This window comes from Amblyomma americanum, chromosome 5 (assembly GCF_052857255.1).
Source record: "Amblyomma americanum isolate KBUSLIRL-KWMA chromosome 5, ASM5285725v1, whole genome shotgun sequence".
Lineage (NCBI taxonomy): Eukaryota > Metazoa > Arthropoda > Arachnida > Ixodida > Ixodidae > Amblyomma > Amblyomma americanum.
In genome coordinates this window covers 200,074,087-200,101,345 of record NC_135501.1, presented here as the reverse complement: position 1 = coordinate 200,101,345, position 27,259 = coordinate 200,074,087, and the positions used below count along the sequence as shown (strand labels likewise).

The window sequence follows — 27,259 nt, the reverse complement described above, 5'->3', positions numbered from 1 at the left end:
GGTTTAACGTCCCAAAGCGACTTAGGCTATGAGGGACGCCATAGTGGAGGGCTCCGGAAATTTCGACCATCTGGGGTTCTTTAACGTGCACTGACATCTTCTTCCTTGTTTGTGTTTTGTAGTGCTGCACCAGTTCTGTGCCATTCTGCCAGAACACAACAGCAGTCCACGGAAAAAAAGCCAAGAACAATGCATTTGCTTTGGGCATCCAAAAAATGTATAAATACATGTCATTTTATTTGCACTGCCCACTAGTCACCAGTATAATCTTGTGTAGCACAAGCATCTCTTAAGCACGACAATACACGAGCATGACACTCTCCCCCTCCCCCCTTCACTCAAAAAACAAACTGTCCGTACTAGCCGAGGCTGCAGTCAAGCACAACAGATGCCGCACCAGGGGACTAAAAGACGAACTGAAAGCGATTCTGCATTCTGGAATGTTAAGTTGCTGTTGGCAATACCATCTCTTAAATGGCCAGTTTTGACCATGTTATCCTACGCACATTCTGCAAAGAAATTCATAAAATGCTTGGTGCAATGTCCTCGTGTCAAATTTCTAGTTGACTCATTAGCTTCCAGGACTTAAGACGAGTACTTGCAGCATACACTAGTCACATACGTTTTGAAGGATGATGACAAGTGCTCTTCGCAAGGAACTATATGTTGAAGTCTTGGGCACACTGTTTGAAACAGTTACACCTCAGGCAAGACGAAATTCTCCCTTTCAGGGATTTCCCAACAGAGCAACTTGTGCTTGATTGAAATGTGCGTCCCAAAGGATCAACTTATGTCATAAGACTCGCCGATGCATGCTTCAAGTGGGCTGGCCATTTGTGGCAACAGCTCTCTACACTCCTCTGTAATTTTCATGCTTTTTGAGCTTTACTTTCTACCATTAAAACATCATTTTTAAAAAAGGCCGTATGACAAGTTATGAGTGTTGTTATACCTTACAAACAATTCTCAAGACGCCAATCTGCCTAACCAAGATGAAACAGCCGCCCATAGCATGAAGAAGTGTGCCGCGCATTGCCATGAATGGATGATCTTAATGCTACTTTCTGGTATAGTAAACCCCACGTTTGACCAAATCTGCGCATTTTCCCCATCTCTTCGAAAAGTAGTTAATCTACCAACCTAAAAACAGCTTTTGTACCAGTGCCTATAGTTCCTTTAAACAGCAGTAAAAACCACCCGTTTATTTGTGCCTAATCAACTTTTCATAACTGCATCCTTTCCGATGAAGTTGCACAAGTTCGAAATGGAGCACAGTAATGCAATGACGATAAGATACTTGCAGTTTAAGGCCTGCATGGCCATACTGCATGGGTGTCATGGTACACCTTATCTTTAGTGATAGCACTGACACATTTTTCTACTTGCAGCCAACCATTAATAAAAAACAGTTGATGCCATGCTGCCAATAAAACAGCCATATTTACACAAACCGTAGTCATTAATGCAGCAAATGAACTGCCTGTGCAGAACTCAGGCTTAAATCCCCTCTCCCAAAACTTTATACACACTGGTGTTGTGCCATCGCATTATTTTTGTCTTAGTGTGCTCACATTAGAGCTTCAATTCAGCCATATTTGCAGTGTTGCAAGCCATAAGAGTTAAACTGTACGTTGCAATCACTCCAGATAATACCCTGGTATGTGATAAGCATTACTGCTATTTACAAAAAAACAAACTCTAGGCAAGAGATGGCTTGCACTTATCAAGAATGGCCTGTATGCTTTACCATTCATTCTAACCGGTAATATTACCATCTGTTCAAAATATAACAAGGTAAATGTAAAAAGTGTAAAATAAGAGAATAGGCTCTGTACAATATACACTTGCCACTGTGAGTAAAGGTGCCATATGTAAAAAAAAAATGCTTTCAGCATGGGAACTTCACCTAATACCAGTTAGACAACACAATTCACACATAAAAGAAAGAAAATGCACATTTTTTTTGAAAACAGGAAATGCAGCCTTTGTACTCAAACCTTGAGCAAAGACAACTCAGTTTGCTTAAAATGCATCCCATGATAAAGCGAGCATGTCGCCGATCACACTCATGGCCACTGTGACCACTATTACAGAGCAACAGCAAGCCTTTATACACAGACGATTCCTTGAGGGCGTCTTTTCAACCGTATGCTCAGTATATCACAAAATTACAAACCAGCAAAAGCGATGTCCCCAAGACTGAAAAAATGAGTGCAGTTCCTTTACAGGTGCAGTTTTTTTTCAAAGCTGGACCATCCAGCTAACGTCGCAACGTTTTTGTTGTATATGTCTCAAGAAAGTCAAATGCTTTGCAGATAAATACCAAGCGCCAGCAAGACTCAGGTCTTGGATTCTTTACAACCAAACTTGGCCATTATGCTCTGAACACAGACGTTGCAAATGATTACCCTTTTCTTGTAAGCATGTTCCTTTGATTTTTCACTGGCAAAGAAAGTAGCAACTACCTTTGCTCCCTATGTGTGCTTAGTACTTCCTTTCTGCAATACAAGCTTGAGCCCAAATATCTTGAAACCCAAAACGAGTTTGTACACACATCTTCCTACACACAGAACCCACAGTCCAGGGCTGCTCTCACATCTGCACTTGTTTGTACAATATGTCAAATACAACAAAGAGCAAACAAGCGAGGTTCTGGCCTCAAATTTACATACACAGTCCAAAGCATTGGAAGACTGAATCATAAATAAATAGCAGAGACAGGTAGAAAAAGAAACTGTTGCCACACAAAAACAGCAACAAAAGGAGCATTTTCAAGCTGTCACAGAGGCCAGTCCTGACAAAGAGGTGCTTTACACGTTGGCAACCACAACAAAAGTTTCACAAAACGAGCCACCATCGTGTTTTCTGAAAAGACGGGTCCGGTCAGTGTCTTCGGCCCCTAAAAGATGGGTCATACACTCCAGATGCAGCCGCAAACCACGGTCTCTGTAAGTGCACGACGGACGACGGACGTCGGCGCCCGAGTGAAGAGAAACTGTCTCTAGAGCGCCACGACGAAGTGTGCCACCTCTCCAGTTCTTCAAAGCTGTCGTCACGAGACTGTACAAGCGGCCAACCGGGAGGCGGCGGTGGTGACGATGGCGGCAGTCCGCGGTAGTGGTGGTTGCTGAACACATGAGACGGCTTAGATGACGCTGCCACAGCGGTCGAGGCGAGCGGCGAGTGCTGCTGCTGCTCTCGCTCTCGGGTGTGCGCGGCTGCTGGTCCTGCGGAGTGACCGGCACCGCCCGAGCGGAACGGTTGCACGCAAAACAGAGAAGGCTGCTGCTGTTGGCGCTGCAGGCCGGTGTGCCGACGCCGCGGCGGCACAGGCCTTGGCAAGGGTCAGACAAGCATGTGTACGGGCGAGAGGTCGTCAGCCTCGCAGCCGTAGTCGTCCTTGTCAGACTCGGCCAGATCCAGATGTTCCAGGGTGGCCGTCGCCATTGCGATGTCAGGAATCATCTTGCTGAGATTGCTGTTCTCGTTTTGCAACTGGGAGACAGCAAGAAAAAGAAAAGAAGTAAGAGGGACGTGCATATAAGGTTTGGTGCTTCAAACAGTCTGGAATGATATTTACAGACACAACATTATTCTGTCACAAATTCTTTAAAAGCAGTGATGCTCCTATACTTATGATTTACTTTACTTTTTCGCTCTGTCACTAATCTGACACGACGATAATGAGAGCATTACGCAAGCGTAGATCTAACATTCTGTGCAGAAAAAATCAAGCTGCTAAAAAGATTTGGTAATGCCACTGCATCAACTGCATTCTTGGGTAAAACTTTTATGGGTTTTCGAATTAACCGACAGAGAATGGGACACAGGCACGAAATTTCCTTGCAAAAATGAGCAGCCTTTATTGGACAAGCTTGGCGATTACGGCATAGTGACACGTAAAAGTGTACCCGCCAACTTGTAGCTCTCACTGGCCGGAGAAGAGTAAACTGCAAATATAATTCAACGCATACACACAGTCGCCCACACCTGCCCCCGTTTCATCCCGCCACCTCACTTCATTTTGTGGTTTTTTGTGGGATGGCATCATGGTGCGCGTGCAGCTCAAAGCAACCAACCCGTAATGATGCAATCACAAAGGCAGCAGTCTGAAGTCAATGCAGATCAAAAGCGAAAAAATGACGCTCCATTCTGCTTTCCAAACTCGAGTGCGGCCTGAAGAACTAGTGGTAAACCGAACAGGAAATCGTCCTGTAGTTTCGGATTGTGGCGTGACGCAGGCCTTAGAGATTATTGGTTACTTGCTATCGCACTGCCTACTGCTCGTCAGAGGAAGCAACTGCCAGCATGAACAAGCCGAGTAAATGGCGTGCAATACGAATTTTCTTTAGTGGAACCAATTTGTATACAAATTAACAACCCGTTTTTTTTTAACCTGAAGCCTCATGCATGCCAGCACAAGGCATATATACCCATGTTTAAAAATCCATATTTAAAAATGAGTCAAAATCAATACCTGGCACATGTGTGTGCCACATGTCAATGCACAGGGTAGAAGTCTAAATAACTGCAAGCCCAAGTAAAAAAAAATTTGTCACAAACCAACCCCTTTACAGTATGTTTAAACGAAAATATAGCTGCACAGCAATTCTGAGAGATGCGCAGAAAAAATTCTGCTGAAAGGACACTTCCTTAGAAAGCAACAGAGAGGCGAAAATAAATGTGTTCTGTGAATAAAAGTATTGTAAATGCGCACTGGAGTCACGAACAATGTAAAAGCGTGTAATTCATGGGGCTTCGTTTTTAGGCTTCTGTTCCAAACCCGGTACTGCTTTGCAAAAATAAGGATATCTGAGAAAGACTACGTTCACCACATTTTGTAAATGCCTCGTAAACGCACAGAAACATCAAGGAACAGCTTATCTCACACAACACAGTCCTCGTCTGTTTTGGTCAGAATTATTCAGAAGTCCACATTGTCTATTGTGATGCTGGTCAAAAAACAAAGTTTCCACAAAACTTGCATTAACAGTACCATCTCTCTTAAGTGACAGAAGGACAAAAGCAGACACCATGCAACAAAAAGTGGTCCCAGCTTGCTGGCATTCATCCGCAGTGCTGTAAATTCATGTGATTGGTGGTCACTGCCACTTACAGTAAATGCTTGCAGCGCGTGCAGCAGCAAGCCACCGAAATACGACAGCCATGGGGCCAAGTGGCTCGGAGTGTTCCCGATTATCAATGTTTCCAGCACTTGGTAATGGCCACTTTTTTTCGATTTTCGGTTCAAAAATGGCCATTTCTTACATACAATTCCAATGCACTTCTGTCGCCAATGTCATATCTTGTTTTTAGAATTCTCTCATAACATAGTACTAGAAAAAAAAAAGTATTTTTACAACACAAGCATTTTCACTGCAATTGGCCTTTGATACGCAAGGGTAGTTTCACTACCAAAGGAGGTCTTGGCTAATGTGTTTTTAAAGCGAAAGCTTTACTACTCCCCTCCGTAGCGCCTTCGTCTTGTGCGTGAGTTTGGTCTTGAACCAAGGAGAAACCATGTGACAGCTTTGACGTCACAAAGCCGCAGCCGCCGCCACCACTGCCACCGAAACAAAGCGCATCTGTTTCTATAGGCCGTCGGTGTTCATTGTGTTCACTGGCGTTGGCATTGAGAACATTCTAGACTCCGGTGATTTTGAATTTGAGGAAAGGAAGGGCGCATAACTGGCTCCCTGGGTCAGTGGACACCTCAATCGCCCTTTGGGGTATGTAGTGGTAGTGAGAGAGAGATGTGAGCCCCCACTGCTGCAATAGGCCACAGCGTTATTGGGTGACCAACTTCACCCAACTTCTTGCGATCAACAAATAATTTAACTGCCACCTGCCAGGGCGGCAAGGCGGGCGCACTGCCTATGCAGTGTGCGGAATGCACTCAAGGTTACAGACGCCAAGCCGTGTCTACTTGCCCGATACACCTCAGTTTTCGCTCTCTAACCAGGTTCAGTAGTAGTTAAACCACAGCTAATTTTTTTTTTAATCTGCAAGTGGTATGATCAGGGATCCATTTTCCCAAAGATTTCTCCCCAGAGAAGCCAAACACCAGGCAAGGGGAAAGTTTGTACCCACTCAAAAAAACCCAGTGGATAGCAAGGAGCACTGGGGGTCAAACCCTGCACCTCTTGCATACGAGGTGGATGTTCAGACCAACAGGCCACCGTTACAGTGCTAGACGTTCCAACACACAAATAGAGATGAAGTGCTAGGGAACTCACCTCAGTCATGCGTAGTGCTCGCCTCCCCAGATGTGGCTGCCTGTGCAGCCTGAGGTCGGCAGGTGGGGCCAGGCGTCGTGGCGGGGCCCGCGAGGGCGGCACCAAGATGGGGTTGGGCGGAGCTCGCGCCACAGCTGCTGATGACGCCGCTGGCCTTGTTACCATGAGGTCCAAGGGGTCCTGCACAGTGGTGGTGGAGGAGGAGGAGGAAGAGGCGGGGGCCCAGTCATCGCTCGGGGGCGGGGCCTGGGCGAGGAGGGAGGCGGCCTGGTCAGGAAGCCCCGCCTCCCGCACCACGCGCAGCTGCAGCTGGTGACTGATGGCGCCGCGGTTGGCCCCCAGTGAGTAGGCGCGGGCAGCCCCCTGCCGCAGCTCTTGCTCTCGCTGGCGCATCTGCCGCAGCAGCTCTTCGCTTAGCACTGCACACACACAACACAGTCACCACCGTCAAAGGCCGAGATCTTTGTGACCAATAAAACAGGAAAAAGGAGCACCGTCATGTGCTTAAGTTTTTTTGCCCTAAGCACAGGCTAGTGCTACTGACAGTGGAGATGAAATGTTAATATGGGCACTCCCGGTGGTGACTAAGGTCTCCCAGATAGTACCTAGGTAGGTTTGTGGGTGAGTAGTGACTAATTCGTTGCCTCTCTGCCATTTTCTTCCTAACTTGCTCACTTGGTGGAGGCATTCATAACCATCATAATCACTTCAGCAGGTCACCAGCATCTACAGCACGTCACGTTTGCTTTTCACTCTTGTAGTACACTTGCATTTTGGGCTGCTCCAAAACACACACTTTATCCCACAACACTTTTTCTGGCAACGGAGTGGAAGATAACAAGCCAAAACATGGCCCCTCTTCCTAGGCAGCAGTATATAGTCCCCGCTTGCAGTAATTAGCTTTCTCGTAAAATATGGCACTATATGGTCGATATTTGCTACTTCAGGCATATTTCTAATGCAACTGCTAACCTTCACCAAAAAAAAAAAAGTTGACGAAAAAAACGGTTTTTTTTGGTTGCAATGAAGTTGCTAGGGTCAAACTCAAGAACAAATCAACAAATTCCCATCAAAGGAGGCCCTCCAGCCAATGGCATCGGCCTGTTGTCATGCCATCGCAGTTAATCCGTTAGTCCCTAGCTAATCCCCTAGCACCTGCCAGCTTCTGCGATGTCCGCCATCAGGTGAAAGGGGGGGGGGGGGGGGGGGGGGGAAAGCACGAACCACTGCGTTATGAGAACCGGCCAGTACAGTTGAACCCTGCTACAACGACATTCACGGGGTGCGCGAAAAATTTTGTTGAAGCGGAAATTTCGTTGTGGCGAAATGAGCCCAAAAAACTAAGCTCTGACTGCACTGTTCAAAAATATCCTTTATTTCCAAAAAAATTCGGTCTGGGACTGTAGCAAAAACCCTGACGGTGCTAACTCCAGAACCCTCCCGCCGCGGTGGGCCGCTGCCTTGCGCAGCCCCAGTCTCGGTGACCAACTCTGGGCCGTCCAGCAGGCCCGTAAGGCGACGGCGAGGCAACACCTCGACGTCCTCACCTAAGGCCCTAAGACTTAAGGCCCCGTCGGCGAAAGCTCTGCAGTACTTTTGAATAAAGTTGTTACCAACCAACCAATCTTGGCTTGCGTCCTTTTAGTGGACATGAGCGTCGTGATGCGAGTTTCACACTCGGCCAACAACTGCATCACGATGTCATCATCATGCGCACCAATGAAAGCACGAATGGTGTCAAATGCGTCCATCACATGCAATGCAGACGGCAGGGCTGGTGCATCTTGCACGTCCCTGCCGATATCGTCCCATATGACGGACAATATCGCACAATATGACGGACGATATCGCACGATATGACGGACGATATCGAATGGCACCACCCATTAGCCCTCGACGCACTACGAGGCAGACATCGACTCCAGCAAGTGTTTTCGGTGAAATTAAACGCCATGAACGTACGGACGGGTAACATTATGCTTGTTTTGTCGTAAAATAAATATTAAGCCCATCTCCACTCAACAAAAATTTCGTTGAAGCGGAAACGCACCTGAAAAGATCATTCGTTGTGGTGCAAACTAGCAGGCATTGTTTTCTATGGCTAGCTGACAAAGAATCTGAACTATTTCGCTAAAGCGGCGTTCGACTGTACTATTGGCTTGAGGGGCATTTGTTGTTTAGTTCTTGAGTTGTATCCAACTACAGGCACATCTTGTTACAGGAAGCTTCCATAATTGGTGCCACCTACGACAGCGATGGAGAGAAGCTAGCGCGGAGACAGTAACCCGCCAAGTGCACCATCGCAAGGCTTTGATGCAAGTGCTGTGTATCTGCACCACAGAGCCTGCCCTCCTTCACCTGGCAGTGTGGGATCTGGTAGTCGAACGGCAGGTGCGGTGGCCCCTCCGTGAGGCAGGCATGGGCAGGCTTCCCGAAACGCCCCTGCAGCCCCCTTGTCCACCATGTAGAGAGTGTCTGGAATGTGTGTCAGGTGCGGGGGCCATGGGCTGGGTGCCACGGGACCCAGGGCCTGCTCCTGGGAAAGCTGCTCTTCCAGCCAGGCCTGCAAGTGGTCGAATGATTACATGCTGATACACAGCAGAAAGGGAGGCCAAAGAAAAGGCTTCTGGTAAAACCTGTGGCTTGCAACTCAACAGTAACACCTGCCAATCTGAACACAGAATACGGCTCCGGGAAAGGCAATAAATGACTACAAATGAGCCTCGGTCAGGCACCAACAGTGCCCTGCAGTTTTTCTTTCATAGTACTCTGCAGTTTAGTTTACTACCAAAGGCGATATGAAGATCCGCAAACCTCCAAATGTCGGAAAGTTTACAAACTAGGTTTTATAACAAAATTTCAACCTAAACATAAAATCAAACACAAATAAAGTTTGACTTTATTTGAGGTACAACCTTGAATGACACACAGCTCACAAATATGAATTTACAGAGAGCAGTTGTCTTCACCTTGGCTTCTTCCACATAAGGACCAAAGAGGCGAGGCCGGGGTCCAGCCAGCCATGAAGCCGCACCCCTGGAAGGCGGGGCTTGGGAAGGCTCCTCCCCTCCCAGCATGCATGGCGGTGGGCGGGGAAACAGGCCCCGCCTCTGGGCCTGCAGGAGGGCGTCCGCACCAAGGGGAAGCACGTGCGCTGTCCGCACGTGGCACAGTAGCTCAGAGAGTAATTCCCGCAGTTCGGTGTCGCTGAGCAGGTCCCGACGGCTGCGAGCACCTCGCCTGGCAACGCTGTGCGCTGTTTGGCTGACTATGTTCGGTTCTGTGGAGAGAGCCATAGCCACATCAACAGAGATCTTGGTTAGCACCTAATACTACAACAGCCTCTGTCACATGACTGGAAACATCAAGTATGGCCAGAGACGAGTCACTATGTTATGTGAGCACTGTCCCTGTGCTGCTGCAGTTACCTTTCAAGATCACAAGCAAGCGCCAAAAAAACTAAACATTTTTCAAAAGGAAGTGCAGAAAAATGTACCTTCTAGCTATACAGTTCTGTCAGTAAGCAGCAGAGACGTCAGCAAAAAGGTTACACACAATTTGACACATCAAAATATGGCACTAAGTTCAGATAACACAACTAGCATGACAGAAATATCCAAATTTTGACTATGAAAAGTTGCATGGTCCTTACCTCTCTCCTCCATCCTCTTGAGCAATTGTTGTTCTCCCCACTTGAGTACAGCTACCAAGATCTCCAACTCACTAGCCTGCATTATGAGAGAACAAAAAAAAAAACCTGGTTTCTTTCTCGCTTCGGCAAATGTGTTCCCCATAAATAAGTGTCCCTGTCAAGCATTCCACAGAGATGCCTTTGAGCTGACCCTCACCACTGATTTTTTGACAGCGTGAGTTTTAAAATGCACAGATATGGAAGCAAAACTGACAATTTACACCTTCGCACATGACACATCACATACAGATACCACTGCCACTTCTTAGTTCTGGAAGAGAGCAAAAATTACGTTTACAAAAGCATTGGCTGCATCCCACTAGTCGGGACGACTGGGCCAGTTGGTGCAAGATAATGCTTAGAAGCAGTGCAACACTCCAGAACAAAGCCGAGACAAGAAGAAGCAAAGCACAGCGCCATAACTGCTAGGAGTTTGGTTTGGTTTATGGGGGCTTAACGTCCCAAAGCGACTCGGGCTATCAGGGACGCCATAGTGAAGGGCGCCGGAATTATTTCGACCACCTGGGGTTCTTTAATGTGCACTGACGTCGCACAGTACACGCGCCTCTAGAATTTTGCCTCCATCGAAATTCGACCGCCGCGGCCGAGATCGAACACACGTCTTTCGGGCAAGCAGCTGAGCGCCATAACCACTCAGCCACCACGGCAGCTTATAACTGCTAGGAGGAGTCCAAAAGGCCGTACTGCTACCTGCAGGAAGTCGGACTGGAGCACGGTGAGCAACTGCCCCTTCGTGAGCTGGAAGAGCAGCGGGGTGGCAGCCAGGGCCGAGAACTCTTCGGCTAGGAAGGCCATGGCTTGCCGGTGCACCCAGGGGGAGCCGTGCGGTAGCTCGCTCCACTGCAGCACTCCGCACAGGGTGTCCGGACCCAGCAGCTCAACCAGGGCATCCTCGCACGCTGCACGCACACACAAACACGCATGTGCACACACATAAGGCAAAGGTGTGGTGGGATGTTGAAGGCAGCAGCACAAAGAGGAGTGAGACACAAAAGCAGAAGCCTATGCTCGGAACTCAACAAGACAGGAAAGACTAGGCACAACACCACACAAAAACAAAGCTTACATTGGGCAGGTTGGAAACTGTTCACACTGGCAAGAAACACAGCACTGAGATACGGAAAAAGAAAATTTAAATGGAAATAGACACAGAGGTAAAGAGAAAGCGCATGTGTTGTGTTTTTTTTCTCCCTTCTCGCCTAACTCTTTTCCAGTGCCGCGTTTTTCACATCATGCCCATTTCGTGTTTTGCCTTCATCACAAGGCTTTTCTGCCCCCGAATTTTTATTTCCCACCACGAATTTCCCCACTCTGCGATCTTTCATTCTTGCACAAAGAAAGTATAACATATGCCTATGACATTCACAAATTGCTGTGCCCTGTTCCAAAGTGATCCTTATCCTGCTTTCTGCACTAGAAATACAAGGCCGAGCAAGCGTGAGACATGGTTGAAGGAGCCAGTGCTTTTTCGTGTGTTCAACAGAACTGGGATGGGGGACAATTGGTGATGCATTGTTGAACTGCAGGCACTCTGCTGTTGATCCAAAAACAAGATAGCACTGCAACAGAAAGACGGCAGAGCAGCTGTCAATCTAATACTTTCTATTTGTCTCTCCTGTACCGCTACAATCTTCCGTACATGCCGTACGTTTCAACAAACTGTGAAAGAGGGCGTGTCTGGAAGGTATGAATAGTAGCTCAACTTAGCATGGATTCCTAGCCCATTCAGAAACCCGTGTACGCTTTTGATTTATGCCACCTATAGGAATAGCCCACGAGTCAATCCATGTGGTAATAAATTTTACTGGCGCAAGAGCAGCTTTGGCCAAAGAGTACCAGGGCACAAGATATTCTTGCCTACTCAAGGTAGTGTTCAAGACCCATTTTAAAAGCATTTCATCCCAGAGAAGCTGAGCGCCAGGTTAGGCGAAAGCTTATACCTTTGTATCACCAGTGTGTACCGTGTTTATTTCTGGCACACAGAAGTACGGCACCGCAGAGCAAATCCCTTCCTCTTCATGAATCGCCGCACCCAGGATGGCGAGCCCTTGAACTGTGCTCTCGTGAGTCTAGAGGCAAGTGCGATCTCTACCGCTTTCACAGGCAGCGATCTTGCACGCAGCGCGACCTTTCCTTGCAATTCTGGAAACGTTGCGGTTAGCATCTCTACTGCTTTCACACAGATGCATTCGGCAGTCACAGGCAGCGATCTTGCATGCAGTGCAACATTTCCTTTCAATTCTGGATACGGTGCGGTCCGCCCACGAAATGATGTTTTTTTCTGGTTGCTGCAAGTTGCAATACGCAACTTCTGCCTCCGCCAGTACTGAATGCTCTTTTCGGATACTCCAAATTCGTGCTGTGCTGCCAGGTTGCCGTGAGCTTCTGCGTACTCAATCGCATTTTTCTTGAAGGCGACGGTGAATTGCCGTCGCTTCCGCTCATTTTGAAACAAAATGTGGAAACGGTACATGTGCAATACAGACTACTACAGACAATGATTAAAAATGACTGTGCCGTGTTACAAGCCCCCATACCACTCATCAATAGTCAGCAAGCAACCAGCACAGAGCACCCACCCTGTGCCAAGGAATCCAGTTCCAGCAGCCGTGCCACCTGGTAGAGCTCCATAAACTCCTCAGCTAGGGATCCACCCGAGGAGCAGGGCAGCATGGACAGGTCAACTGTGTCCTGGTACAAGGCCCACAGAAGGACACGTGCATGCCGCACTGGGACCACGCCGGCATCGAGGACCACCCGCAGGCGTCCACCTGGAGTGGCCCCTCCGTCTCCACCACTTCCTCCACTTCCAGAAGCAGTCCGTCGCTGAATCACACCACGGAAAAAGGGGCAGCGTGCTGCCAGCACTGCCCGGTGGCACGGAAACTCCGCTTCCTGCTCCACACCACCTCCGCTACCCGGAACTTCCCACACCAAACTGGCATCTGCCAGGTGCCCACCTGCACACCACAGAATGTTAATGGGGAACTGTGCACACAGAAGGAGCCCGACGTAAAGCAATAATGCTCTAAAGGAGCTCGACATAAAGCAAGTATGTAGTTATAAACGGCAACACACAGGCACAGCCAAAAGTAAATGAAGCATTCTCTGACATTTTAGCTGCATTTGAACCTGTAGTAACATAAGAGTTGTTGCACATTCACGCACAAACACGTTAGCAATGTTTCTCTGTGCACACATGCACACACCATTCCTGGTTACATGTCCACAAAGCGACGTAGGCATAGGCAGAATGCTGCGCCATGCGTTGTTTATTTCTATCCCCACTTGTACAGTAAGGTTGGTGGGCAGCCAAACGAGATAGGCATGCTCAACTTTGCCTCCATGCAAGAGAAAAACAGAGAGAGACACCCCCTCGGGGCCCACCTTCCAGCATCCTGCGCAGGTCGAGGGCTAATGGGTTTGGCACTCCAAACTGCTCGCTCAGCCGCAGCAGGGTGGACAGAGCAGCACTGCTGCCAGCCTCCCCAGCCACGCTAAGCTCGCCAGTGTACAGGTACCGCAGCAGGTCCCCAAAGAGCTCCACCCCGACGCCCGGAATGTCCATCTCCACCACCATCTGTTTGGGAGTCAACAGCGGCAGAGGGAAAAAAAATAACCTGCCATCACACATCACCCCACAAGATCGAACAATGTCCGAAAAGAAAGTGTTGCATTTTTCACTGAACTTTCACAGAATTTTCTGTCACCATCAATAAGAGCCAGGTCTCATGTCCCAAAGGTCAGAGGTCTCTCCCAGTGACCTGAATATTCACTTGTGATGTGCAAGCTGCAGCTTCCCAATCCAAGTCAAGCTCCCAACCCCTTAGCTCCATCAGGTCCTCAGTCACACCTGACACTTCCAATGGTAAAACTATATTTCAATTTAAACAGTAAAGAAACAATGCACACCATGACATATGAAGCAGACAAGGCATACGGATTCAACCCAGTTTTAATGAATAAATGTAATTTATAGAGAAAGTGTGCGACGAAAAAGCAGTAATCTGACCATTCTTCTACGATTGGGTGGTGCAACAGGAAAGTTGATTGTCATTCAGCTCTCAGTGAGACAGCTATGCTCAAATGAGACTGGCAACATTAAGAATGAGTCAACTATGAGGGTCACAAGCAACATCCCTGATTTGATGACAATTTCCAGTACTTTCTTCAACACATCATAAAGTGTTGCCATCATGGGTAGCCAAGAATCTAGCAAAGGCACAGCTCTCACTGAACACCTAAATCAGACATGTAAAGAAGTGAAGCAGCACTGGGAAAACGGCAACCAAGTGTTGAAGCTGAATACACCTTTAAGGAATCACCTAGGCACTACATATTTATTTTACCTCAAAGGCCCACTAGGGGCATTACATGAGGAGTGGGCTAGCATATCATTTAATTAGATCAGTGATGAATGCTTTGAAGGATTCCAGGCCAGGAGGGATAAAAGCTTCAGTGGGCAGGTTGATGCAGTCTCTCGCGGTCTGGGAGAAGAATGATTTCAGATGCGCAGAAGTGGATGCTCGAGGTGTAAGAACAGCTTTCGGATGATTGGCACGAAGTGAAATGTGGTATGCAGGGGTGATAACGGAATGACTCAAAGGGGAATGATAAAACTTGTGGAAAAGGCAGAGTCTGGTTATTTTCCGATGGGATTCAAGGCTGGGGAGGTTAGCTTTTGTTTTCAGCGCAGTTACGCTCTGTTCAATGGCAGCATAAGAAATACGCAAGAAGAAAGAATAGTAAAATTTTATTGCAAGAACACAAAACACCTTCCCTGGCCGATTTCGCAAGTAAACTAGGGTGCGTTGGCACAGCTTTCTTGGCACGGGTCCCAGAGGCTAGGCTAAACTGCCATTTGCTTCACAGCAACAATCACGGAGTCCTTTTCGGTGTAGATGTCACAAGCTCCAATCAAGTGGCGGGAAAAATCTTCAAAGGCCATTTTATCAGCAATAAATGCATTTTTTGCTGCCAAAAAACCATCAACATGCCCAGAAGGAGTCATAGAATGGATTTTTTTTACTAAAGAACAAAAATTGGATAGAAATCTCCTCAGTGTCTTTTCAAGGGTGTCATGAGGGCGCCACTGTGCAGCCCAAAAGCATACTGCATGACCCAAAGACTTCTGACCAGGACTGTACATCCTGTGACCCGTTGGGTGAAAAAAAGACTGGCTTCAGCACAAAGTCAAAGGGAAATGCAGCCCAACAATGCCTACATCAATGAGAAGCTATGAACCTCAACTGTCACCTACTTCAAAGAGAGTCCAAAATCAGTTCTAGGCTTCTCTGTTGCCTTTCAATAACTGAAAGCGCTCTTTCCTTCCCCCTACCATTTGTTGGCGTGGTCCTCCTCCCGTTTCCGACAGTAGGTCCCTAAAGAACGGGCAGCGAGCCGACAACAGGGCTCGATGAGCCGGGAATGCAGTGCCTCTGTAGGCGAGCGTCACGTCAGCACAGAGACGGGATTCGAGCAGACGTCCAAGGTCGGCCCTACACGACCGCGCAGGGAGCCGAGCGGCGTCAGCCTGCGCCGTGAGCTCACGCAGGGCAGCAGTGGCTTCGTACTCGTGCACAAGGGCTGCCACCTGCAGAGGAAAGGCAGTTCAATGTTCAAAACTTTGCGCACAGTGTTGCTGCCAGTCTGACGTGAGGCCTTTTTGACTGTTCACACACTACACAGCAAAATCCAATCACAGTAAGGCACCTTTCATTGTGGCTCCATTCAACCTTTTTATTACATCCATAATAAATATGATAACTACAATCACCTCCCTTCTTACAGACCTATGATGTTACAAATGCGCTCTGGGGCTAATGTCACTCGTGTTGACAAGTATGCTATCACTGCAGAGAGTAATGCTGTATTTTTATGGTCAGTGATGTGTTCTTATTCTCGAAATTCATGTTCACTTTAGACACCGTGTCCCATTATATTGTGCAGCAAAGGCAAAATGAACCAGGCAAGACTACTATTCATATCACAACACAGAAGCTCCGTTAAGAAGAGACTGTACTGGAAAGAGACTCAGAATAGATGCCAAATGCACCATCAAAAACCAAGAGTCAGCACTTTCTGCTTAGCAAGAGCATGCTTGAGAAATTGCGCTGCTTTTATACACAGATGTGAGCAACACCTATTAACGAACGAAAATGTCTCAGAGACATCAACCGAGAGCTTCGGACCTGAAGAAGCATGTCTTCAGTCCCTATTGGAATAATGCAAGAGGTATGTGCATTTTGGCTGCATGGACACCCCATGCTGAAATGACCACCAAAACCACACTGCGATTCTGGAGCTGCATCAGTTCGGCCACTATGCCAACGTACCTCTCGCACAGTCCAGCCAGCAGAGTTGAGAAAGTCGTTGAACACCTGCGCGTGGTCGAAGCCCTTGCTGGCCCTCCAACGGCGACGAGCCAACCGTTTCCGCAGCGTCAGCAGTGGCGCCACCCCCCTCTTCTTCCGCCCCATCTCCGGAGCAACCTGCCGATGCCACAGGTGTCATCATGTTTACTTGCAGAGCCGTGTACGGCAACCAAACACTGGCACACGCTGCTGTTGCAATGCAAAGCTGTCACGGAGCAGTTCCAACGGTATGACAAAACCTTCACGCAGTAAAACTCGGGGAAAACTATTTTACCGAACCTTCTCCTACATGAGGGCAACTCACTGGCCCTTTTTACATTGGCCTGTTATTATTTCCACACGTTTCTTCACAAAAAAATTCAGTAGCAGTCAATCATGCCCCTGAAAACCGACAGCAATTAACTCCTTTAAGATTACATTCCTGCAGTTGAATCGATTCACAGCTCTATGGTGTGCAGTTTTGGCACAGTGCACATAACACCCATAGAGACACACCAAACTTATAGACCTGTACTATGCACGCAGTACTGTGAAGTTTATTAGTCATTTAACGTATCTTCGCGTAACAAGGCTATATCCCAAGGCACATTGAATTTAACCACCTTGTATTCCTTGACATGCACCAACCCTTCAGAGCATTTTGCTTTCCCCTCCATTCACATACAATCAATGCAGCTGAGAATCAAACCAACCAGCTTATGAGTAGCAACAAGGTGCTACAGCTTCTGTGTCACAACAATGGTTTTAGTTTGTAGTGGTTTAGAGTAGTTTATCATCCCACGTTTGTCCTTTCTGCCTAGATCATGTTCCATAAGCATGGGCTTACAACCAATTCCAAAAAAAATGCTGCTCCTCACCACCTAAGCTCTTCGTAACAGTTGTGTAAGTACCCACAAGCTCCCTCTGTCATGATCTTACAAGCGAGCAGGTCCAAGGCTTATGAGTTTGCAGATTACTGTGTCATCCTGTGACGTTAAAGTGAACTACCCAGGCTGCTCAACAGCTGCAAAGACCCCAGCAGGTAGCTGGCACCAGGGCTGACAGGGGGCATTTCCAGCTCCTAGTCCTTAGAAATGAAGCACAGGAGGTGTTTAAATTTTTCAGCCATAATTTCTTAACTTATATATTTAAAGAACTCAGTTCAGATGACGCGCTGACACGCCCAGGCGTGTGGGTGTCTGTACCTGGGGAGGGTCCGGCGATGATGCTCCCACCCCCATGGTGCTCTCGGCGCGGCCTAAAGGGGTGCCCTGGAACACGCATGGCCGGGGCACCCCGGGGGTCGCTTCCCTGCTGCAACGCACATCACCTTCCTTGCCCAGCCGGGGGGGCCTCAGGATCAACCACCATGCCCCACTGAACCACAACACAAGACGGTTTGCAACAATAAAAAATCATTGCAGACAAACTGATGGGTTGGCCTGTACTGATAGGTTACACCATCCTAATGACAGAGGCAACAGTTGCAAAAGTACCCACAAGCTAAGAAACTAAGAAAAGGCCTAAAAATGGAATATAAATATCACCGTCACTGGCTGTTTTCACAAGGAAACTGATATGACATCAATACATATTTCTGCTGTACATCTCTGAGGCTACACCACACTGCCACTCACTCTCACACTTCTACAAGGCAATCTCTGAGTCCTTTTCATTATTGACATCACAAGTTGGAACTGAGCGCCAGAGAAAATATAGATTTTGAAGTCCTATTTTCTCATAAATAAATGCATCTTTTACTGCTGAACAAATAAAACAGGCACGCAGAGTAAAACAAATGGGTTATACTTCAAGTAAAAATTGGATGCACGGGCCTTAGTGTCGCTTCAAGCACTCTCAATGCAATGGACACATGACTCTGATTCATCTTTAAATCAGCTGCTTGTCAAAACAACAGTTATGAAGAAAGAGAATGAATGAGATACAGGACAATGGGCCTTTTTGTTTCCGTTGCCTGTCTAGAGTTATATCACACTGTTCGTTGCAAGGCGACATCGTACCAATAACTTTTCAATTTCACTGCCAGTCCGATTCGATCTCACGAGAAACTACTACTTATCACACTGCTGAGAGCAGGTGTAGACAGTAAATAATTCCAGAGGTTAGCTTTGCACTATCTGGTTTTGTGGGAAGAAAAATGCGGTTGTGCAGTTTTCCATCATTTAACGCTACAAAAAGTGAAACATTGATTTTGGAGGCCATTTATTCAGTCACCAGTCAAAACCATGTAGTGTTTTCCAGCCATCTTAACAAACTAAACTAAACTGAGCTTCACAGCATGGCTCACCTTAGCTTTGTGGAACTCGCTCCCCGATACCTATGGAACACTGGCACTAAGCTTGTCAATCTTGCAATAGTAGACACTACCAGCACATACAAAACTATGTACAGTGCTCAATGAGTGAAATGCTATGATGAGAGTGTGTGGATTTCAATGCCTTTTTCCCTATATGAAGAATCATGCTTTGCTAATGCTCAAAAGTATGCTGTCTACTTCCTAACATCACTGAGTGAAAACTTTAACAGTGCCCCGCAGTGAAGTGCCAAATATGCCTAAAACTCCAATTATTAAGTTGCAACCATTAACGATATTATATAGATTTAGATCAATAAGCAGAGCAGTAACAAGACAAATGCTCTAACACAAGCAATACCTGGCTTCATAATAGGTGTCTGTGTTTCTGTACTAGTAATGTAACCCCAGAAAGGTAGAAAGCGGGGCTAGTTAATTTGTAATAGCCTCAAGCAAATGGCAAAAAGCACAGACACGAAGAAAGAAAAAATTTGGTGGATGTCCTGTATTCCTTTATGCCTTTGTTTCGTGCTGCTTTTAAGGTGAAGTGTTGAAGGGAGACTGAAGATGAACAGATGTTGACCTGTATCGATAAGGTAACATGTTCTAATCAGAGAGACCACTCCCACCAAAAACAGAGCTTTTATAAGCTAGAAAAGAAACGAAATATAGGTGTTGCCACCAGCGGCCTATTTCGCAAGCAAATTATGTGCGGCGACACTGATTTTTGGGTGCCATACCACCATTCACTTTAAAACAGTAGCAACACATACTTTTTGGTAAGGTCATCACGAGTATGAATCGGCTGGCGAGAAGATTTTTAAATCCAATTTTCCCGTCGATAAATGCGTCTGTTTGCAGTCGGACAAACGCCACCATACCCAGGAGATCTAGAGAATAAACTTTTAGTGAGAGTCATTAACCGTGCCACATCAACAGTCTTTAGTTTCAAATCACTGTGTTCTTTCTCAGCAATGTAGGATATATATCTGCCCGCAGAAATGTTAGTACGAGTAGGATAACACCACTGGCGAGGAACAAAGATGTGCCCCTTGTATGCAAGTTTGACAGATTAGCGGACAGGCACAGATGATAAAAGAACAAGGCAAACGTTAATGGCGAGTGACTGGCAAGATGTGTTTTTCGTGGCAAAGGCGCTTGTCCAGACAGCACGAGAATTTTCGTGCATTGTGATAGCATCAAACTAGCTAGGCACCTATAAAGTAAGATGAAAATTTCCCCACTGTTTCCATTGCATTACAGACTGCCATATTTTAATTACATCATTACACACATACTTTCTTCTGCACACAATTTGCATGCACATATAAACATGACTGAAAATTACTACAGAAACACCAATTTGCTTCAAGACTGGCTGCTTTGAAAGAGCTCGGAAATGTCAGTATAAGCAAGCACCAAGTGCGTAAACATTGACAATTAAGATATGCAAAAAAAAACATTTATCTGCATGATCTAAGAACTCTGATAAGCATAGGTGTTTAACAAAATGATACAGAGTTAGGACAGTTCGTCAGCACATAGGGGTGTCAGCTGTTATGTAGCTGACTTCGGCAGTCTGCGACAAGATCAGCTGATCAAGCCACACTTTCCTAAGCATTCACATTCACGAGCTCCCGATAAACGAAGGATTTCGAAACCCACACACATCCCGGAAAAAAACTCGATCCGTTGCAAAACCGGATAAGTTTGTCGCAACGTACCCCGCACGATGATCACGACAGACACAACACGGCGCCGAGCGAGCGAAACCGCCGCCAAAAAGCAAAACACGCACGATACAGACGCGGCGCCCAAGAGGGGTCGTAAGCCTAAAAATGAAACAACACAAACAAATGCGTCCCACCGTAGCGGAAACACTCGCGCACCCGATCTTAGGAGCAGAGAACGCGTAATCAGGTGAAGAAACCCACAAGATGTTTACACACCGAAAAAACGCAAACTTCCTGTCGCAGTGCGACTCCACAGAAACGACGAGCTCGATTTCGTGACACCCAAGGCGCCTGCCGACCTACACGTTTGATCGAGCCGATCTGCTCCAATTGCCCAAAGACGGATGTTGTTCAACGAGGACGCTTCCGCACAGGCCTGCGATAAACGGTCCCAATAGAACGGTGTCTAATTAGCACGAAACAAGCCGCAAATCGGATCAAACAAGGAGGAGTTACAAGAAACACCTAGAGTATTATTAAGTGCCTCCGTTCGCCGACCTCGCAAACCTCTCCATCTGCTGTATGCAACTCGAAAGCAAAGGCTCCTGGCAGGACTCGAGGCTGATCCGCGACTAGCAATCCTAACGAAACTAAAACTGATTAAGCAATCACGATATCCGCAGCGCAGCTCACCTCGTATTTTTCTCAAACTAGTGCAAATCTAAGATGAGAAGTCATGCTGAGAGCAGCCGCTTTACGATCGCGATGCAAGCAGCACCAGCAGCAGTAGCAGCGGCGTTTTGACAGCGGTTCAAGCAGCTTTCCCACGATGTCCGATGCGGCGACGCTTTACTGCGACGACGCTCGAAGGAAGTGACGAGGTCGAGGCACGTAGTGGTTTCGCACACATCAAAGACGGAACACTTTGGCACAAGTATTATCGCCGCACACAGCGAAAACGCGAAAATCAAACATGCAGAGCGCCGAGCCAAGGAAGGGGACGCCTCGGGAACGCCGAAAGTGTGCGCTGCGCTGTCCGCACATGAGATGGCGCAACCAATCTATTACTATAGCTTTGCAACAAAAATTATTCCATTCGACTCAATTCGTTACTTTTTGATGAAAATATAGTGTTTTTTGCTTACACAATATTTTTGTAAGTTTTAAAAACATCCAAATTTAGGGGCTAATAGGACGGTATCTCACTATGCCTCTACTGAGTGTGTGGCATTTCTCGCGGTCTTTTCGAAATCTTGTTTGCGTTGATCAGAAAGGTTGTGCTGGTTACAACTTTATTGCCACAAAATGGAAAAGATTAGTTGGGGCTGGGGTCAGTCCAGGGTGACCTCCAGTCGGGGGCGACCTCTTGAGCTCGCGTGACGAGGAGATGAAGGCTAGCTGCGTTGTTTTTCTTGAACTAGTCAAGAGCTTGTCCCATTCCTCCGCCGAGGGAGCTGGCAAGAGTGTCGTCGGAGGGGGTTTGCTAGCGCATTCCCATAATATATGGTCTTTGGTGGTGTGCGCCCCGTCACCGCAGTGCGGGCATGCATGGTCATATTCACCGTTTCTGATTAAACATAATCGGTAGGGGCTAAGACATTTGTTTGTAGGCGTCCGAGTGTCGTGGCTTGCGCCCTGTGCAGGTCGGGGTGAGGGGCGGGATACATGCGTCTTAGCTCGCGATAACGGTTTGCAATCTCCGCGTACGAGCAAGGTGCCTCGGCTGGGGCATCCGCTCCCGAGAGGTCTCTGTTGGTTAAGCCTCGGGCTAGACAGTCGAGCCCCTCGTTTCCGGAGTTACCCGCGTGAGCCGGCCGGAACCCATACGAGATTGATGTTGTGATCGAGAGTTCGGTTGTGCAGAATCCGCATTGCGAGCGCACTTACCTAGTTTTTGGTGAAATTTTGAATGGCGCCCTTAGAGTCGCTTAGAATAGTTTTGGTGCGGGAATCCACGATGGCCAGTACGATAGATACTTCCTCTGTTTCGCGTATAAAACGTGAAAGGTTGTGGCGTTAACGAGGGCTGATTTTTGAGTGGCCATACATGCCACTTATGTTCCGCCTTTGATGTGTTGAGCTGCATCCGCGTACACTGCTCGTGGTTGGTTCTCGTACTGTTTCTCAAGGGCTTGCGCCCTTGCCTTCCCGCGGGCGTCGTGTCTGCATGCCTGGCAGCATGTTCTTGGCTACTGGTTTAACTAGTCTACTAGTAATTTCGACTGATGAATGTGATGTTGCACATACCTCCCCAACGGGGTGGATGTGGAGTTTGTCGAGATTTACGCGTCCCGCAACAGTGCACGCGACAAGCGGGTCACTTGTGCTGTCTTATGGGCTTCGATTAGCTCAGCGAGCGTGTTAAAAATTCCCAACTGCAGCAGTCGATCTGAGTTGGCGTATGCCGGCAGGCCAAGGGCCGCCTTGTATGCTGTTCTAATGATGCTACTAAGAGCCTCTTCGTCCCTGCGACGCAGATGATAGTACGGGCAGGTGTACGTGATCATGAATCACGTACATCATGAATGATTGCATGATCCTGCATAGACAAACGCCAATTACCAATGAAGAGTCTTTGGTACAGGGCGCACGAAATACAAACTGTCAAAGCACTCGCGCTCAATCAAGGCTTGTATAGCTCGTCTGCTCCTCTTGTTTTTTGGCCTTTCGCAGAGCTAGATGTGAAGTTGTCGATGTCAATGCAGCCAAATTATGCAGCTTTGAGGCGAGGCTTTCATAAACAGCTGTAAAGCGCTGGATGACGTGACGGCCGTCTGCTGACTTTTCTAAAATAAAAAAGAAATGACAGACGCTCAGATGATCTCATGCGATGAACTGCGTAAGTAGAATGCGCTTTTAGAGTGATGGTTTTCCGTTTGATGATTTTTCCAGCATCCCGAATGGTTCCCGAATATTTTGCCAATTAATTTCTCTTTACTCAGGCTGGCTTTCAGGGTGGGGACCGTGGGGATGCACTTTGTACGCTTTGTACCACCCTGCGCCGCCATTTTCCCCAAGCGGCGGCATGTTTGATCCCACGCGCCGGTCGCGTACTGCGCTCTATGCTCGTAGCGTGGTTTCCGTACGGTTGCGGGACGACTGCAATAACGTGATAAAGTTGCTTCGCCCGTGGCAGTACTGTTCCACAGTTTTGAGTGTGTTTTATTCGTGATAAAGTCACTATGACTCCCCGGCGATCGAAAACTTGTGACGGGTTGCTGTGTCCACTAGAGTCACTGGCGGCACTAAAAGAAAGGACGGCGGGCATTTGCTCTTCCTTCGTAGTCGTAATTAAGAGCATCACGGTCTTCGAATGCACAACTTTCAACATTTCAAGAAGGCTGACTTCAGTAAGATGTTTTCCAACCGAAACCCTCGTTCGCAGAAGCCAATCTCGCATCCTTGCTCGAAAGGGAAAGAGGCATATGCCCCTTTACCTGTATGTGAGTGAAGTTCCTGGAAGCACACAATAGAGCAGGAGTGCGAACGCAAGGAGCGAGTCGAGACAGGTACTCGTCAAGGGAATGCACCATTGCAACCTTTCGGCAACTGCCATTTATTCACTAAGGCTGGTGGTGACAGTCACGCAGGTTTACTTCAGGTTCACGCAGACAATTAGGGGGCAGTCCCCCCCCCCCCCCTCTCACCTTTTCAAAAAGGAATGCATGCAGTGGAGGGCGCCTGACCAGCCTGACTCTATTTGCCTCGCGCTAACGCCTTCAGTCAGCAGAGCAGGAAGTGAAAACGTGGTTCTGTGAACGAGGGAAATTTGGTTGGAAAACATATTCCTGTAAGTCAGCATTTCCTGTAAATTTGAAAGTTGCCTTTGTTCGAGCGTAACGGCTGTTCACGAGGCCCCATATTCCTCGGGTGTGCACCAGCAACGCGGAGGATGACCTGACAAATATAACTATCTGTGCGCGGTTAACACCAGTTTTTCTAATATCCTCTGGAATACCTTTCTCTTATTACGGCACTACACGTAGAGCATTCCACGCAGTGATGGCAAATTCCTTTTCTAAACAGTCCATCGCCACACTGCTTTGAAGTGGACAGCATGAAGAAGCGTCCGAAACCAAATGGGCATTTTTTTTTTCATCCCTTAGCTTGTGCCGCAACAAAATCACGCAGAAGGTAAAGCTCTCTTAATGATGTTGAACGAGCGTAGATTGATGATACGATCCGACGATGTCTTGCTGATTCGTAGTTGCAAAGCAGCCTTATTATATTATAAATTTCACTAAAAAGTTCATATTTTGCTTTTCAAAACGAAGGAAAACCCATTAAAAGCGACTGATTCCCAAAGAAACCTCACAAAATTAGCCCCTGATAACTAATTCGTTTGAATCGGATTCCCCCCCCCCCCCCCCCCACACACACACACACACACACAGTCTAAACTAACAAAGGGGAGTCGGAGCAGCACAGGCCGCCTTCATCGCTTCCGCAGAGACATCTGCTCCAGTTGCCAACATACGCTGGCTTGCCACCTCACTCGGTAGAGGTCGGGCAAGGCAATAGATCTCAATATTGGTTATGTACCTGGCCTAGTTGAAAAACCACGTTTGACATAAAGCGCGCAGAAAGACAAGGACGAGGGAAAACGACAGCCGTGCTCTCATCACCGCTGTCATCGAGAGAGGGGAAAAAACATTAAGTAGGCTCTAGAACATGCCTGCCCAGAAACACGCCTGACGAATTTTACTGGTGTGGTATAAGTAATGCCAACGTAAGGAGCCCTTTTTTTTTCCCCTGAGTAGTGGTTTATTTAGAAACAATACGAAAAGGAAGGAAAATCAACATCTACCGGAGAAAAAAGGCTCCTTTCGTTGGCATCACGCAGCCACGACTTCTTGGCCTACTGACGCGCTGAAGGTGGGTAGGAGGGCGAAGGGGGTGCAAAATGATAAAATGAACAAAAAGTTCTGAGGGCTCTTAAGTCTGCTTACGTGCGGGAATGCGAAAGCATGGAACTAATTTTTTCCACGGCGGCAGCGCGCGCTGTACTCTTAAATGTTTTTTTCTGTTGTTTTTATTCTTTATTTCAAATTGTTTTTATTTTCTATTCTTGTTTTCTTAATTTTTCGATCTTTGTGTTTTTTGCTGTTTATTGTTTTATTTTGATGACGTCATCAGTTTGATTGACAGCTAAAGTGTGACACTTTTCTGCGAACATACCTGCTGGCGAGTCATGAGCCTATAAAGCTACGAGAGCTTCAGGTACTCGCTTACCAGCGAGAGTGACTACATCTTACTGGGAAACGTCTGCGTCGTCAGGTTCTGAAGTAAGCGCTCGGCAAATTTTGATGTGGCCTGGCAGGCTTTAACACCCGCATTTCAACTTTCCCGGCCTATGTGATCGGCGCAAGTGCTTCGCGTCTGGTGGACAACACATGCGACTTTTGACAGCGTGGTACAAAGGGTGCTAACTCGATGGACACATCCTAGGCGTACCGGCGAAGCACCTACGCGCATGGGCGTACGCGGTAGCCTGTCTGCGCATGCGCGAGGCGCGACGCGCGAGCGTGTCGAAAGCGAGGTCCGGTAACTTTTTTCTTTATGGCTTGAAGCTCTTCCAGGTTCCCGGAACATTTCTTTACGGTTTAAGTTGTCCTTCCAGCACCCCCCCCCCCCCCCCCAAAAAAAAAAAACCTTTTCCTTCATGGCTCTAAGGGTGGATAGCTGGGCTAGTTGGTTGTTTGCATTATTATGGAACATGTTACCAGGGCAAGAGACAAGGACGAAAGGAGAAGACAACACGAACGCCGGACTTAACTGAGATTTATAACACACTTGCGGGACCTTTATATACAGAGAAGCGCCGCTATCACAACCAACCGTTCAAAGCTATCAACAGACGCCGGGCCACAAATGACGAATGCATCTAAACTACACAAAAGCAAATCATACCAACTGCGTACAGGAGCACACCACAGACATTTTTGTCTTTTTTTCTTTTTAAACAGAAAAAGAAAAAAGAAAAAAACGTCTGCGATGTGCTTGCTCCTGTACGCAATTGGTATGATTTGCCTTTGTGTAGTTTAGATGCATTCGTCATTTGTGGCCCGGCGTGTGTTGATAGCTTTGAACGGTTGGTGGCGATAGCGGCGCTTCTCTGCATATAAAAGTCCCGCAAGTGTGCAATAAATATCAGTTGAAGTCCGGCGTTCGTGTTGTCTTCTCCCTTCGTCCTTGTCTCTTGCGCTGGTACCATGCTCCATAATAATTCCTTCATGGCTTGAAATTTTTTGCGTCGGCTCGAGAGGAAGAGTGACGTCATTCGCGGCGCTGGGGGCGCAGGCGCTCCGCACGTGTTCATCGAGAAGAAAATCTGCGACGCGTGACGAGGCGTCTCTAATCGGTGTAAGAAAGGCGGTGGGGAATGCTCGAAACATGCAAAACCGAGGCGAAAAATCGGCAGTTTCGTACTTCGGGCCACGGCCCTTTGCTTCAAATAAGCTCGTCTTGTGTGTGGGATGCTGTGTTCCCGGGTGTACTGCTAACACTAAAGAAAGGACAGCGGCTATTTCACTTTGCTCCAAACTAGAGATGGGCAAAACGGCTCACTACAGTGAGCGGCTCGGAACGGCTCAGCTCACTGAAATGAACCGGCTCATTTGAACGGCTTACTGGCTCACTCAAATCTGTGACGGTGATTGGGTCGCTCAGGATCGACCCGGGTCTTTTGAGCCACTCCTTTCAAGAACGAGTGAGCCGTGGTTCTTTCCTTTCCACCCCCTCTCTCCCCAAGTGCGGCGCAGAACGACTGGTTCTGTAAAAGTGAGCGGTGGTTCTTTTGGAGGGCCGGTTCTCTCTCGTTCAGCGAGCCCTGCCGAACCGTTCAGCCAGAGCCGAGTCTTCTGGCAAAGTGCGTATTGCTTGGCGAGTTGGTTGAGATGCATTCTAAGCAAAACAGTGCTCGCAGAGTGCTGTATGTGTTCTCCTCCCTTTGTGTTGTTATTGTTATTATT

At 47.5% G+C, this 27,259-nt stretch overlaps 1 protein-coding gene across 3 annotated transcripts; it reads right to left on the bottom strand.

Annotated features, from left to right (window-relative positions):
• Positions 1–194: 194 nt before the first annotated feature.
• Positions 195–21,319, bottom strand: LOC144133403 (BTB/POZ domain-containing protein 7). Of its 3 annotated transcripts, none has more exons than XM_077666487.1 (12): positions 20,982–21,319; positions 17,507–17,678; positions 16,284–16,439; positions 15,287–15,541; positions 13,336–13,528; positions 12,528–12,908; positions 10,639–10,847; positions 9,889–9,964; positions 9,206–9,516; positions 8,595–8,799; positions 6,237–6,655; positions 195–3,495 (listed from the first exon to the last, which is right to left on the bottom strand). In XM_077666487.1, exons 2-12 carry the CDS (start codon positions 17,540–17,542, stop codon positions 3,346–3,348), a joined length of 2,391 nt encoding a protein of 796 aa, XP_077522613.1. In that variant the 5' UTR covers positions 17,543–17,678; positions 20,982–21,319; the 3' UTR covers positions 195–3,345. The 3 variants fall into 3 exon arrangements, with proteins under 3 accessions (XP_077522613.1, XP_077522614.1, XP_077522612.1); XM_077666488.1 differs by lacking the exon at positions 20,982–21,319 and adding an exon at positions 20,565–20,691; XM_077666486.1 differs by lacking the exon at positions 20,982–21,319 and having other exon boundaries at positions 13,336–13,542; positions 15,289–15,541; positions 17,507–17,674.
• Positions 21,320–27,259: the final 5,940 nt, after the last annotated feature.